The sequence below is a fragment of the Aquarana catesbeiana genome, linkage group LG09, assembly GCF_042186555.1.
Source record: "Aquarana catesbeiana isolate 2022-GZ linkage group LG09, ASM4218655v1, whole genome shotgun sequence".
NCBI lineage: Eukaryota > Metazoa > Chordata > Amphibia > Anura > Ranidae > Aquarana > Aquarana catesbeiana.
In genome coordinates this window covers 305085154-305099950 of record NC_133332.1, presented here as the reverse complement: position 1 = coordinate 305099950, position 14797 = coordinate 305085154, and the positions used below count along the sequence as shown (strand labels likewise).

Genomic DNA, 14797 nt, shown 5'->3' with positions numbered 1-14797 from the left:
GACGTACGACGGGACTGGAAAGCGGAAGTTCAGTAGCCAATAGTACTTGCTTCAGAGCATGCGTCGTTTTTGGTACGTCGGAACAGCATACAGACAAGCGATTTTCCCGATGGGGATTGGTTCTGTCGAAAAATTTAGAAAATGCTCTCTTTCTAGGTCCGTCAGAATTTTCGACGTAGAAAGTCCGATGGGGCATACACACGATCGGAATATACGATGAAAAGCTCCCATCTGACTTTTTCTGTCGGACATTCCGCTAGTGTGTACACGGCATTAGGTGAAGTAACTTTTTTGAGTATTCAAGCAGCCACCAGTGTTGCTACTGCCGAAATACAATAGCTGGCAGTGGAGACTCCTCCATCCACATGGTTTATCATGGGTAGAAGAATCTATGTGTATGGCTGGTGTATGGCTGTTCTAACAGTCTCTGCTGAACTTTGCATTTAGTTAAATTGTTACTAAACCCAGGACCCTGCATTCACTATATCTGCTCTCCCGCAGTACACACAACATGGAAATGCTATAGTTTTAGTAAATATAAACTGCTAAATACCCTTTCTCGTCAGCAGTTAGAGCAGGCTTGTGACTTCTATTAGTGTCTGGTTAAAGCTTGTAGGAGGAATATTCATTCTGCCATGTTTGTCCTATGAGGATGCAGGACCCCTGGCTCTGTCTGGACAGTGCTGATTGGCCCTGTGCTGATCACAAGCACTCTCCCAATAACAAAAAAGACCTCCTATTTAAAAAAGCAAAAAAAAAAAAAAAAGTAAAAACTTTCATTTTAAATATAAAAAGTGTTTAAGACTGCACTAAACATTTCATTCAGCCTCCTTTTTTTTTTTGTTTTTGAACAGTTGATCTAAAGGAAACGTTTGTGCTACGTTTTGTCCTTTCCCATCCCAGAATGTTGGAAGGTATTCATAGGGTTAAGTATAGTAATGGCGGAGAAGGAGGAAATCTCTGCCTCTTTCTTCAGGTCTGCCAGGTAGAGTGACTGGGCGTTTCATAACCTATACATTCCATCCCATACCTTGTATAAGAGGAAACCAAGGCTGTCTCTTGCCCACTTCAATAATGAAAGCCTTTTCCTGGAACAGGGGCTCCGTTTTCCTCATCTTCTCTGGTCTATTTGCCACTCGTGTTTTTTGTAAGAGGGTGTCGGAGCACCTGGCACTGTGAGCTTTGAAGGGGGCACTCGGGAAGTGACAAGAGGCAATTCAGAAAATGCATGAATGGTGTGTTTACTTTGTGAAGGGTGGAATGTCTATTAAGTGGTAATCTGATTGTCCTACTAAGTTTCTAACTAGGTAGCAATGAGTGCCATTTGTGGAGAGTTTTTCTTTTAGCGTAGCTGTACGTGAAAGTCTTGGCTTAGGAGCTTGTAATCTTGCGTTTTAAAATAACCTGTTTTTTTCAAGTCTCTAGTATTATTGGCAGTGAAAAAAATAAATAAAAACAGAAGCCATTTAATCTCTTAACAGGTTTATGTGGTAATCGCATTTTGTTTTATTATTTGATGCGCCTTTCTTGGCCATCTGGTGACTGGCAGCTGCTGTGGACACGTTCTAGTGGGTGTCATTATCAGGGAGGCCGCGGATTCGATTACATTGTGAGAGAGGATTACTGAAGTTTCCGCTGAGAAAGAAGCTCCATTGGAGAGCGGCTTTTGAACAGGATAGAGAGGCTGAGAAGCTACGTAACTGTTACATGAACGAGGGACTGTCAACCATGGCAGCCTATTAGATGTCTGGGTTTATTACTTCCTTGTAATTGGAATTCATAAAGGATAGTTTCTGGTTGCTTTGGGGATTGGGGACCGTTGCTCCTGTAAGCATGTTGTCTAAGAGGGGTGCAATGGATCGTCATTGATCCGTGATCCGATCCGCGGAGGTTGATCCGTACGGGACACCCGCGATCCGCGGAGCGCTCTGTGGCCTCGGCCATAGGAAAGGCCGCGGCTTCGGCCTAGCTCCGGAGCGGCGGCCATCTTGGTACACCCGGCGGCCGTCTAGCACGTGATCACTCCGTCAAATGACGGAGCGGTCACTTGTAACCGGCGTCATGTCATGACGCCGGTTCCTCTCTCCCCTCTGTGTACTGATCTGTACAGTGGAGGGGAGAGATCGGATGGCAGCAGTGCCAATACTCTGCAATGCCCTGCCAATACTCTGCAATGCCCTGCCAATACTCTGCAATGCCCTGCCAATACTCTGCAATACCCTGCTGCAATGCCCTGACAATACTCTGCAATGCCCTGCCAATACTCTGCAATGCCCTGCTGCAATGCCCTGACGATACTCTGCCAATACCCTGACGATACTCTGCCAATACCCTGACGATACTCTGCCAATACCCTGACGATACTCTGCCAATACCCTGACGATACTCTGCCAATACCCTGCCAATATACCCGCCAATACCCTGCCAATATACCCGCCAATACCCTGCCAATATACCCGCCAATACCCTGCAATACTCTGTCACACCCTGCCAATAGGGAGATTGTGGATATTACAGTGGGGGAGATTTTTTTTTTTGTTGATCCGAAAATGATCCGAACCGTGACTCCTGATCCGAGGAACGATCCGAACCATGAGTTTTTTGATCCGTTGCACCCCTATTGTCTAATGTACTTTATTTTAAGCATTTGAGTAATGAAACCAGAGTTGTAGTTTTCTTTATTTCAATACTACATCAGCCATGGCAAAAAAAGGCCATCACCTCTGTAGACCGTATGATTCTCCTCACACTAGGCAAATCGTATCGTGCCCGAGAAGGTTTGAATCGAAATTCAATTCAGTTGACTAATGTGTATACTTTGTACCATGCTTGCCTCGGTTCAGCTTTACGGTGCCCTGGCCCACTTGAAGAGTTGGGTTTGGGCACAGTTTTGTGGACTCATGCATGGAATGTATCTGTGTGATCGCTATCCATGCCCCAAGCATGGAACTCTCACGGATCACTAAGTATGGAAACGGGTAGGATCACTGTGGTCTGGCTGGCGGAGGTGATGACATAAGTGGGCACAGGGGAGTGGGGAGGGGGACAATCATGCTTGGGCATGAAACAGTTTCCTAGTGTGAGTCCTATCTAATTTTCTCATGTAAACACTTAATGTGTAGTAGGTTGATGAAAATAATTAACATCCCTTCCCTTTTTTTCTTTTCTTCTGCTTTTTAACAGAGCTCCGCGCAGGAGATTGGAGAAGAGCTGGATGACGGTGTTATCTACAGTATCTCGCTCCGCAAAGTGCAGCTCCACCACACCGCCAACAAGGGGCAGCGATGGCTGGGGGTAAGCAGGGTACCGTCCCCCATGGGCAATGCGGAAGGCGGGCTTGCCGGACCCCGGGATACCACGGTGAGGAAGACAGGGCTAGTGCTAAACTGGGATGGGGGGAGGCGGAGGGGTCTCTTTGGATTTCATAAAATTAATCCCATTTATTATTTGGTCAGGGCAGACAGAGGAAAGCAGCAACGAGCCATCATGTATATGATCTGCCCGCTTTGTTTTCACTAACACCTGTGTGTGCCTGCCCTTGTCTGTCTGTAAACTAAAAAAGATCCTCATGGCTTTCACACACAAATTGGACATACACAGGAGAATTTGGTTCAACACAGCATAGAGCCAATGTGCAGATCTCGGATTTGAATTGTTTTTTTTTTTTTTTTTGCAGTGCTGCACTTTGATATCCTCCTGGTGTTGTTTATTGAAATGTTGGGTTTTTAGTTGTGTTTTGTGGCATACCGATGACTCCTACACCTTATGTAAGCAGGCCTGGAGGTTTTTTTTTTTTATCCATTTCTGTGTTTAGTGAATAAAGCTCATAATGATGGTTGCTTGTTGGATTATCCAAATCTAAATTTGAACTGGACAGCCATTTTTTCCTATAAGGAGATAAAACAATATTAAACCATACAACTGCAGCTAATAAGGCCCCCGCATAGCAAAAAAAACAAACACCAAGGCCTAATCTGTCTGGCTGCTTAGTGAAATATCCAGACACTGATAGGTTTTGATACAGAAACAAATGCCTTTAAGTTCTGCAGTCCAAGTACATATTCTTCTATCTCTAGTAATCACACTGCAGTCATGGCAGCTGTTCTCCATACAATTTCATACCATACCCATCATGGCTCTACCCTGGCTTTCTGCACGTGATAAGCAATGTCTGCTAAACTTAACCTCCTTAATTGTTTTTAATCTGTACATTAATTTTCAGTGCTTGTATGTTATCTGCTGCTATGTCAAGTAACTGCTATCACCTTGGACACATGTTTTTGGACCTTGGAATCTTACATTGGTCCAAGTTGGACCTATGTAATTATGTCCTAAAGATCATACTTCTAGAAGCCACTCTTAAAGTGATAGGAAACGCTGTTTATTTGACGTTGTCACTTCTATTTCTGTATGTGGATGATGGCACTAGAATTATTTTGATTAAAAAAATCGAAATCCCTTTTTCCTAATCGATATACAGCGGTCACATGACCCAGCTCTTTCCCCAGCCTGTCTGCAGGGAAACCTAAGCAGGAGGAGCTTGTAGTCCTCTACTGCTGGTCACATGTTCCAATGCAGTTGGACTACAGAGTAAAAATAAATAACTAATATCAATAAACTCTTTTAAATTATGATACAAATATATATATTGAAATCAAATCTTTATTATTTTGTGGAAATAACATGGTGTGGGCAGACCTGTGGCAGTCGCAGGCTGTGTCACGCCCCTCTAGCCTGTGTCTTATAGGGCGTACACACGGTCGGACTTTTCAGCTACAAAAGTCCGACAGCCTGTCCGACAGACTTTCGACGGACTTGCGGTGGACTTTCTAACGAACAGACTTGCCTACACACGATCACACAAAAGTCCGTCGAATTCTTACGTGATGACGTACACCGGACTAAAATAAGGAAGTTGATAGCCAGTAGCCAATAGCTGCCCTAGCATGGGTTTTTGTCCGTCGGACTAGCATACAGACGAGCGGATTTTTCGACCGGACTCGAGTCCGTCGGAAAGATTTGAAGCATGTTGCAAATCTAAAGTCCGTCGGATTTGAGGCTGAAAAAGTCAGTTGAAAGTCCGGAGAAGCCCACACACGATCGGATTACCAGCCAGCTTTAGTCCATCAGCGTCCGTTGGACTTTTGTAGACCAAAAGTCCGACCGTGTGTACGCGGCATTAGAATAAGAAGGGGGTGAAGACTCCATTAATCTACATGTAATATCCTGCCCCCATTATGTTTAGCTGCTTAGTGGGCATGGAGGAGGAGGGAGAGAGGGAGGAAGTGGGCTGTCATTTACCACATGTGTGACTCTATAGTCACATGGGCTGATAGAGAAGAAATGCTCAACATAGAAACTCCTCACTGGAAACTGAGCACGTGCAGAGTTGCCAACATTGCTCTGCAAAATCCCTAGCTGAATTGGGGACATGGACAGAAGGGGGAGATTGCAGCAGGATCAACCAGTTTTTTTGCAGAATACAGAAAACGAATCCCATAGTGACTGGGTGGGTATGAACAGCATGTAATACACCATTTATTTTTTATGATGTGGATTTAGTGCCACTGTAGGATTTTTTTTTTTCTTTATTTGCTGGCTTGAGTAGGCACCTAAACAAATACTCAAACAAATACAGATCAGATATTCTGACTTTTCTCACTTTATTTTCTAAATGTTTGTGCCAGGTTAGTGGTTTAAAAGTTCTGAAGCCAGAAATAGCAAGAATGCTAGCATATTCAGAAGGCCAGCATTGGAACCCTAGGGATTAGTAGCTTCATTGTGGCCCAAGGTAAAGCCATGGTGACATCATCCTATATAAATCGAGTTAAAAAGGTAATATTTTACTATTCAAGATCACATTAGGTTATCTGCTCTAAAGCTATATATAGGTACATAGATGTAGGTATCTATGCAATCCTTGGGAGAAGCAGACCTGTACAGTGGAATACATAGGGCACGTATCTGCCTTGTAAAGGGGGCATCATTTTCAAGTTGCTGTAATGGGTTAAAGGGGGGGGGGAGGACATTTTTTTTTTTTTTTTTTTGTTCTTCAGACTATAATCTCCAGCTGTAACATGAAAAATAGACTCCCATGTTGAAATAAACTGCTTGTATCATTTAGTTTTACCTCAGCCAGACAGAGTCCATGTCAGGGACAGGGCGGGAGTGGGCCCATGCGCCCGGCCAAGTGGAGGTCAGCCAAGATCTTACAGTAACTCAGTCCCATTGAGGATCCTGACCTGTGCAAGTCTCCGGGGAAGCAGTTTAGTTTATAGAACTCAGGGACGGAAGGGTAAAATAAAACATACTTGAGAAAAAGGTATGTAGGGGAAATGAAATCCTATAGTATACACATTCCATTGTATCCCAGTGGAATAGAGTGATGGAACTCAGGGCAATGTACACGTTCAGAGCGTTACAGCTATGACATTCACACCAGGAAGGAAGGCTGCTCTTAGCTTATCATATCCTGTCATAATTTAAAATAGACAACATGGTGGGGGGACTTGTTGCTGTCCCGCTAATTTGAGTTATTTTTTATTCTCCCAGAATGCTTTGCAGAGCGCAAGAAGAGCCATAGATCAGCATCATTAACGCAAATCTATACTGAAATAACAACCGCCTCCTTTCCTGCTGCCTTTGTATAAATAAATAAATAAAAGTAGCATTAAAATACCTTTCCTGTGGAAAACTAGTCTTCAAGCTCCCTGTAGAATTGGTCACGTGGCCAAATGCCAGAGCATAGGTGACGCAATCGAATGTCAGAACATAATCTCTACTAAGAGCCCTTGCACACTGGGGCGGTTTGCAGGCGCTATTGCGCTAATAATAGCGCCTGCAAACCGCCCCGAAAGTGCCGCTACTTTCATTCCAGTGTGCAAGCCCCGAGGGCTTGCACACTGGAGCGGTGCGCTGGCAGGACGGTAAAAAAAGTCCTGCTAGCAGCATCTTCGGAGCGGTGAAGGAGCGGTGTGTATACCGCTCCTTTACCGCTCCTGCCCATTGAAATCAATGGGACGGCGCGGCTATAGCGCTGGCAAAGCGCCTCTGCAGAGGCACTTTGCGGTGGTATTTAACCCTTTCTCGGACGCTAGCGGGGGGTAAAACCGCCCCACTAGCGGCCGCATACCGACGGTAAAACGCCGCTAATAATAGCGGCGTTTTACCGCCGACGCCGCCCCAGTGTGCAAGGGCTCTAAAGGGGAGGATTAGAATTGATTGGCCAGATCTGTCAAAGTATCCGCTCCCTAAGCCAAGGTGAGATCTTGTACAAATCTCCCACAACACTTATTGTATGGACAGTCAGCACCGGTGGCTGTCAGAATACCCAAAGTGTGATTGCATCTGATTGGATGCAGGTACTGTTCGGCCAAGTGTTTTTGCCCAGCTCGTTCGATTTTCTTTTTCAGTTGGGGGATGTTGGGCAAGAGGGCGCCGACAGGCCATCCACAAAGAAAATGGAGTCTGGTTCATTGGGAACTGTCTGAAATTCAATCGGTAAAAGGCCAGCTTTAGTCTAAACCCGAATATGGTAGGTCACGGACACAATGGGAAATGGGCTTGGAATCTTAGAGAGGTGATTTCCTGCAACATATAGCTTCAAAAAGCTGGCATGGGACTCCGACAAAGGGATCTCAAAACTGATATGCTGAGCTGAAGACAAAGCTATAATGCTGTTCCTCTATATAAACATCTGCATCCTGCATATCTGTATGTTCTGAACATGACAAATGTAATCTGTTTCTCATGTGGAGGTTTTGTGTACTGTGTCAGCAGGTAATGGCCTTGACTAACCATGAACGCAGTAAATGTGCGCTACCGACAGCATTCCATAGATCTTATAGGTACTGAAAACTTTACAGGAATGCATTTGACATTCCATTTTTGTTTTTTTCTGAAAGAACCTGCTGATTTTATTGCAGTTTCGATCTGTCACATATGTGAAATGAATTGCAGTTTAACTTTTGCAAACAGTATTTGGCTTTACAGAATATCTAAAGCCTTTTTTCTTTTTTTGGGTAGCATAGGGGAGAGTTAAAAACTATATATTTTTTTTTTTCATATATTTTAATGTTTTGATTATTGATATTTGTTATTTTTTTTTCTTGTCACTGTGTAATTTTTAAAAATTTTGATTAAATTTTAATTTAGTTTTGTTTTAATTTGGCTGCCCATTTAAAAATATACATCGATGTTTAATGTATGAAACCAGGTGAGCTAGGGAGCTGAACTCTGTTTTTGTGAACTTGATTGCCTTAATAGCTACCAACCTCTAGAGCAGGGATATGCAATTAGCAGACCTCCAGTTGTTGCAGAGCTACAAGTCCCATGAGGTATAGCAAGACTCTGACAGCCACAAGCCTGACACCCAGAGGCAGAGGCATGATGGGACTTGTAGTTTTGCAAAAGCTGGAGGTCCGCTAATTGCATATCCCTGATCTACAGGCTACTGACTGCGATTAGGTAATGGGATGAAATCTTTGGACCCATTGTCAGACCCTACACTAGTGCAGTGGGTCCTGGTATCCTCCTGGTGCAACGACAATGCCCGGCCTCATGTGGCGAGAGTATGCAGCCAGTTCCTAGAGCAGGGATATACAATTAGCAGACCTCCAGATGTTGCAGAACTACAAGTCCCATGAGGCATAGCAAGACTCTGACAGCCACAAGCCTGACACCCAGAGCCAGAGGCATGATGGGACTTGTAGTTTTGCAAAAGCTGGAGGTCCGCTAATTGCATATCCCTGCTCTAAAACATGGTGGCCAGTGGGTCAATTGAGCTTAACGCAACATTGTAAAAGCACCATAAGTCTATATGCGGGTGGGAGATGTCTGTCAATAGCACCTCATCCCTTCTAATACATGAAAAATAGTTTGAGTAGTAGGAATGGGATTTTCTGGGTTCATGTATTGTAGACCAATTATTAAATACGAATTACATTTTTTTACAAATATATTTGTAAACAATACATAAAAATGTATAATTATGTTTTTTATTTATTTTATAGTGAAAAAAATTATTTGGTATTCAGTGTAACAGCACCCGTGTCACAAGAGTAGGGAAACCCAACTGTGCAAAAACAAAAGAAGATAGGACATTGGATGCCCCCGTCCCTAGTGCATTAGGTGTGACACCTTAGGGAAAATAATTGAAGCTAATTGCACTGACAAAGCGCATGCTCATTATAGCTGCAAGGGAAAAAGCTATTGGATGTTCAACAGATGAAAAAACTTCAAACTGCTATGGATCCCATTATGTAAAGCCTTACAGGTTTCTTAGCAGATTGAAGACCATCTTTTGAACATCTGTTACCTTTGGAAACTGATGGGTATTTTCTTTATGGAGTATTTGTGAGTGCAAGTATTATCTTCAATTATTTCCCCTAAGGTTTCCCACCTATTTAACATCAGGTCCCCAAAGGTGGCACACTTGGACATTGGGTGCCACCTTAGTGCATTATCTTCTAAGGTGAAACGCTTCAGTATACCATGGTACTCAACATCAGCATTTTGCTTTTTTTTTTTCCTTTTTGAAGTTTCTTGTTTGAACGTTTGTTATAATACCCTTTACACTGCCACTGACTGACGCATTGCACAAAACCCCCTTTTCATGCTAATATAACTTGGGCTGCTTGTTTGTAAATGTCTGATGCTTGCTGTCTAACATCTTGCTCTTTTACCAGCTGATGGCACTATTAGACCCTTGCTTATTTCTTAAGGCAAGCCATCCCAAATACTAGGTTATGGAACTGATTGATTAACATTGTGTTTTTTATTCTACCTCTTCTGTTCTTTCAATGCAGTTTGAGAATGAGTCGGGGTTGAGCCTGTACGAGACATGTAAAGTTCGGACCATCAAAGCCGGGACTCTGGAGAAGCTGGTGGAATACCTGGTCTCTGCGTTCAAGGGCAATGACTCCACTTATGTCACCATTTTCCTGTGCACGTACCGGGCGTTCGCTACCACCAAGCAAGTGCTGGACTTGTTACTAAACAAGTGAGTCAGATTGGTGGATTACATTTTTAGGTTCCCTTTAAGGTCAGGTGCTATGGAATTGGATTGATTTTTGGATTGGGTTGACCAGTATGAAGGGCCCAGTTGTAGAGTAAATAAGGTCATGAATATAATCTATGACTTAAGCTGTATTTAGATGGAAGATGACACCCATGGCTAATAATTTTCTACTAGGATATTGGACAAGGTAGCCACATGGTGGACACAGAACCTTAGTTCTGACAGATGTGGACATACAAGTTTAAGTCAGCCTGGGTGCCCCCCCCCCTTAATGTTCATGAGCATGTTCTAGTCCTTGCTATATGTATTGGAAAAAAAAAAGTGAGTGCAAAAACTATCTGCACAATGACTGCATTATATCATTATCTCAAAGGCATTGTGCAACAATTTTTACAGCCACAGAACATTGCAACCTGGGATAAAGACTGGGGTGCCAAGGTGAGGTGAAGGAACCTGATATATACAAAAAAAAATGATAAAACGAAAATGTTCCCTGATTTTACATTTACAATGACCTCCTATTGCACCCATCCAAGTTTCTGCTGAAACCACAAAACAAAATAAGCAACAAATGAGCCAATGGTGTTAGATAATGATTGCATAACTGTTAATCAACTGATCACAGATCTATAATTGTATTCATGATGAGCAATCCAGTAATACTTTGTTACATTCCTGCCATGTGTTTTAAATAATTCAAAGTTCAATGAGGGTGTGAAGTTCATTTCAGACAAATCTAGTACAACAGGTTCTGCTCATAAAGTGCTTCTAAAAGGAATATTGGATGTTTGAGATAGTCATCAGGTAGAAGTTTAAAATGCAGAACTAAGGTGTGTTTTTTTTTTTTTCTAGGTTTGGGCGCCTCCACCCTCAGCTCAATGGCGAACATTCCCATAACACCGTGGATGACCGGCTTGAGCTAAAAAAGTAGGTTACAGCAATCTTGGTTGGTCTTTCTGTACTCAAAAACACATAAAAAGGCATGAGCTTAACACACCTTTGGAAATGTTCCCTGGATACACAGGGAATAGTTAATTATTCAATGTATTCATTTCTTTAAATAGAATATAGGCCATCAATGAGGAGCTGGCCTTGGAGCAGCTGGTACTAATAGCTGATTTTTGTTAGAAGTCACAGTCTGTTAGTAGTGAGACAGGTGAAGATGAGACACCGTTTTTTGAGGCTCATGTGTCAGTGGGGCATAGCTCCCATTTCTTCACCTTTTTTGAGTGCCTCTTCAAAACCTACATCAAAATGTATTCTTCACTCTTAGAGTAGTTATTTACCTTCTTGCATTCCCTGCATTAAGGTAAAAAAAAAAAAAAAACCTTATGGGTGCAGCTCCCCCCTTAAACGTATCTGAGCCCCATCTCGATCCAGCGATGTGCATGAGAGCAGTGGCTCCTCCGGGTCTCTCTCCTCATTGGCTCACACAGCAGTGGGAGCCATTGGCTTCTGCTGCTGTCAATCACAGCTAGTGAGGAGAAGGGGGAGGGGCAGAGTCGCGCTGTGTGTGTGTGTGTGTGTATGTCAGTGGACAATGTCCATTCACACGAGTGCAGCTCGGGAGCGAGCCTGCTTGAGTGCCTTCATAGCAAGAGGCTTGCTGTTGGGGGCACTTAGCAGGGCTGAGGAGCCAGGACCACTGGCGGAAGACCGAAAAAGAAAAGGATGCAGGCAAGTATGACTTGTTTGTTTAAAAAAAAAAAAAGTCAACCTTTTAGAATCACTTTAAGCTGGCTGTTGGATATTTTTCATGCATTCTATAGGGCGAATGAAAAATATCTATCAGATTCCACTTTTGAAGCTAACAGCTTGGATGGACGAATACCTCTTGCTGGGCGATTGTATACTGACAGCTGCTGCCAGCAGCTATCAGAATGCCAAAACAGCAGTTGCATCAGATTGGGTACAGCTGCAGTTTGTTCCGACAATTTTCTGTCTGGCCGCAGGAGGACTAAAGGGCCACCCATTAAGAGGGTTTGGTCCAGTTCATGAAGAACTGGCTGAAATTTGCAGGGTATATGGCCAGCTTTAATCCTTTTTCTTTTAGTTAAATAAAAAGACTTAAAATGGACCTCTGCAGCATTTGTTTTATAAGTTACCACCATACTTGCCCAGGAGCTGAGTCCTTTATGTCTTGTAGTTAATTTGATGCTTTCAATACATATGGTTATTTAGATTTACGAATAGACACGGTTGATAGCACTTTATTACCCGTCTTCCATAAACTGTTCTGCAAATCACCATTTAATGCATTGTGCTCGTGTGGTTGTTACTTAAAAATCTTGAAATAAAGAATTTATACAGGCCAAGATGTGAGGCCTTAATGTAATACTGCCATAAGCAATGTTCTGAGTGTAGCTGGTGACGCCGATCATTCTGATTGTGGTAAAGTGATAAAAAGGTTTTTTTTTTTTATTTTTTTTTGGTACATATAAAACATTTTTGTCCGGTATGATTTGGTTTAAACATTGAACTACAAATAGATGAAGTAGATTTAACAGAAATGTTTCAAACTTTCCAAAACCTTTGCTTCCTCAGCAGTTTTACTCCTGTAAGCTGCTCTTCAGCATCCTCTTTTTCAGAGATCAAAAGGCAGAGGGCTGATGGGAGCATGAGCCAGACATTGCCATGGAAAGCCCCATCTTAAACGGCTTATAGTCTGCCTTCCTAAGGCTGGAAACTGCAGATTAGTAGAAAGAAATTTCTACACAATCTTTCATTGACGCTGCTGCTGCCCTCCAGTGATGTACTTTTCAGTTTAATCTTTCTCAGAGCAGCAAATATTACGCCCTATGTTGCACATGTGGCTTTTATCGAAAAGATAAGTGCACTTTGAGGCTTTTCTGATCCTCAAATTGTATAGTACAGACAAGTAGTAGTAGATAGTGTAATTATTTATGTACCTGGAGGCAGCCACATATGCTTCCTTTTTGGTAGTTGTGCACGCTGCTTAGGTCTGGATGATTCTTATATTTCACTGAAAGTCTACCAGACAGTGTCTCATTGAGAGAGACAGACCCCCTACTGTTTCTAATGACATGAATTACCCATAAGCCAGAGATCTTCTTGGCCTAGGATAGGCTACTTAAAGCAGAACGTCACCCAAAAGGGAGGTGGAGAGCAGGTGCCTAGATTTGACAGGTACTCGTTCCTACTTCTGCTCGGATTGCTTAGGCCCCCTTTCTGCTCACAACTTTCTGGGACACTTCACAAGTCCCAGAAGGCAGCAGGACCATTAACAAAGCGCAGCATGAGCAGTATGCAGTTGGTTGTGAAGCTGCATGAGTCACAGCCGGCTGCCCACAATTAGCATGCCGGCGCCAGGGACCCAAAGAATTCCAGGCATGGTATATTTTTGGACAGTTGCATTGGTCCAGCTGATCTCCACTTGGTCCACCACTCCAGTGATCTCTACTTGCTTCCGGGTCCCAAGGTGGTGCGGGGCAGTGAAGTCACGCTCTGCACCTCGTCCAATCAGAGAACGCTTCAGAGGGTGCAAGCCAATCTCTGAATGGCAACCTTGCAGAGCAGCCAACCTCCTGTGTTCAGAATGCATCAGACCGGCCACTCAGCACAGGACTTGGAAGAAGTGGAGGTCACCGGAGTAGCGACATGTACTTCAGTGATTTCCGATTTCCAGTTTCCAGGGGCATCAGCCAGGTATGGTCAAACATGGACCAATGTAACTATGTAAAAATATACAATGCCTGGAATTCATCTTCAAGCCTTGTGTAATACTGTACATAGGACATGCTAATTATCTCAAATATGTATTGTATTGAAAGGTCTGCATTAAGTATTTTCTACACAAAGAAAGAAAATCCCATTTCATCCTCATGCCTCAGTCTTTTTCTCTACATTATAAGCAATGTTATCACTATGAATACAGACCGTGTTATTCTCATCCTCCCCAGACCTCTGTTGCACAAAATCAAATCCATGTTTTCCATTTCCCCTCCAGCACAATCTCCTCCATCTTGGGAGCATGGCTGGACCAGTATTCAGAGGATTTTCGCCAGGCACCCGATTACGTCTGTTTAAAGCAGCTTATCGCTTATGTGCGGCACAATATCCCTGGCTCGGACCTGGAGCGCAGAGCACGCAATCTTTTGACCCAGTTCCAGCGACAAGAGCTCAGCGAAGCGGATCAGGATGGTGAGTGGTGTGGGGGAATGCTTGACAAACTTTCAAATTCCTAAGACTATCTGTAAGGGTTATTGTCTAATAGTTGGTAAGGCGCATTTTACAAGCGGTTATTGACCAGTTGAGACTCGTACAATAAAGTGTTTTATTCTTGAGGTCTAATCTGTGAGATTTGTTGTGTTCTTGCAGCTTTTACAGTTGCTTGCTATAGCATATTTCCATTATTGTATTACATAAGCTTGAACATGTTACATAACCTTCCCATCTCATCCTACAGTTTTGGATCACTCAAGTTGCACTTTCCGTCTTGTGGACGAGAGCTCCCTCTTAGAGCCGAAGCCGGACTTCCTGTCTTTCCGGCAGGATATGGTCGCTGAACAGTTCACCGTCATGGATGCTGTAAGTACTGCACAAGGTGCCTTCATTTGTCTCCTCTTAATTTTTTCCATTGCAATTTAATTTAGTAGGAAGGGTAGTGAAGTATAACATCAATTTTATAGCTATTTTCACTACACCTTTTTTAATTGTACCTAGTAGTGATTGGGAAAAGTTCCATCCTTGGTCAATGATTTGGAGGAACTGCAGCCATACTTGGCCTAGTTACATTAATGTTGGGACATTGGTCTAGTT

General features: G+C 43.1%; 1 protein-coding gene across 7 annotated transcripts in view; it reads left to right on the top strand.

Annotated features, from left to right (window-relative positions):
• RALGDS (ral guanine nucleotide dissociation stimulator) overlaps positions 1 to 14797 on the top strand; it is a 261650-nt gene that overhangs the window by 223786 nt on the left and 23067 nt on the right. For 4 of the 7 annotated variants that reach the window (XM_073600563.1, XM_073600561.1, XM_073600558.1 and 1 more), the window contains exons 2-6: positions 3184 to 3360; positions 9807 to 10000; positions 10871 to 10945; positions 13986 to 14179; positions 14445 to 14566. In XM_073600563.1, the coding sequence (XP_073456664.1) occupies positions 3184 to 3360; positions 9807 to 10000; positions 10871 to 10945; positions 13986 to 14179; positions 14445 to 14566 (762 nt within the window). The remainder of the gene's footprint in view (positions 1 to 3183; positions 3361 to 9806; positions 10001 to 10870; positions 10946 to 13985; positions 14180 to 14444; positions 14567 to 14797) is intronic. The other 3 variants (XM_073600562.1, XM_073600560.1, XM_073600564.1) reach the window with 1 other exon arrangement.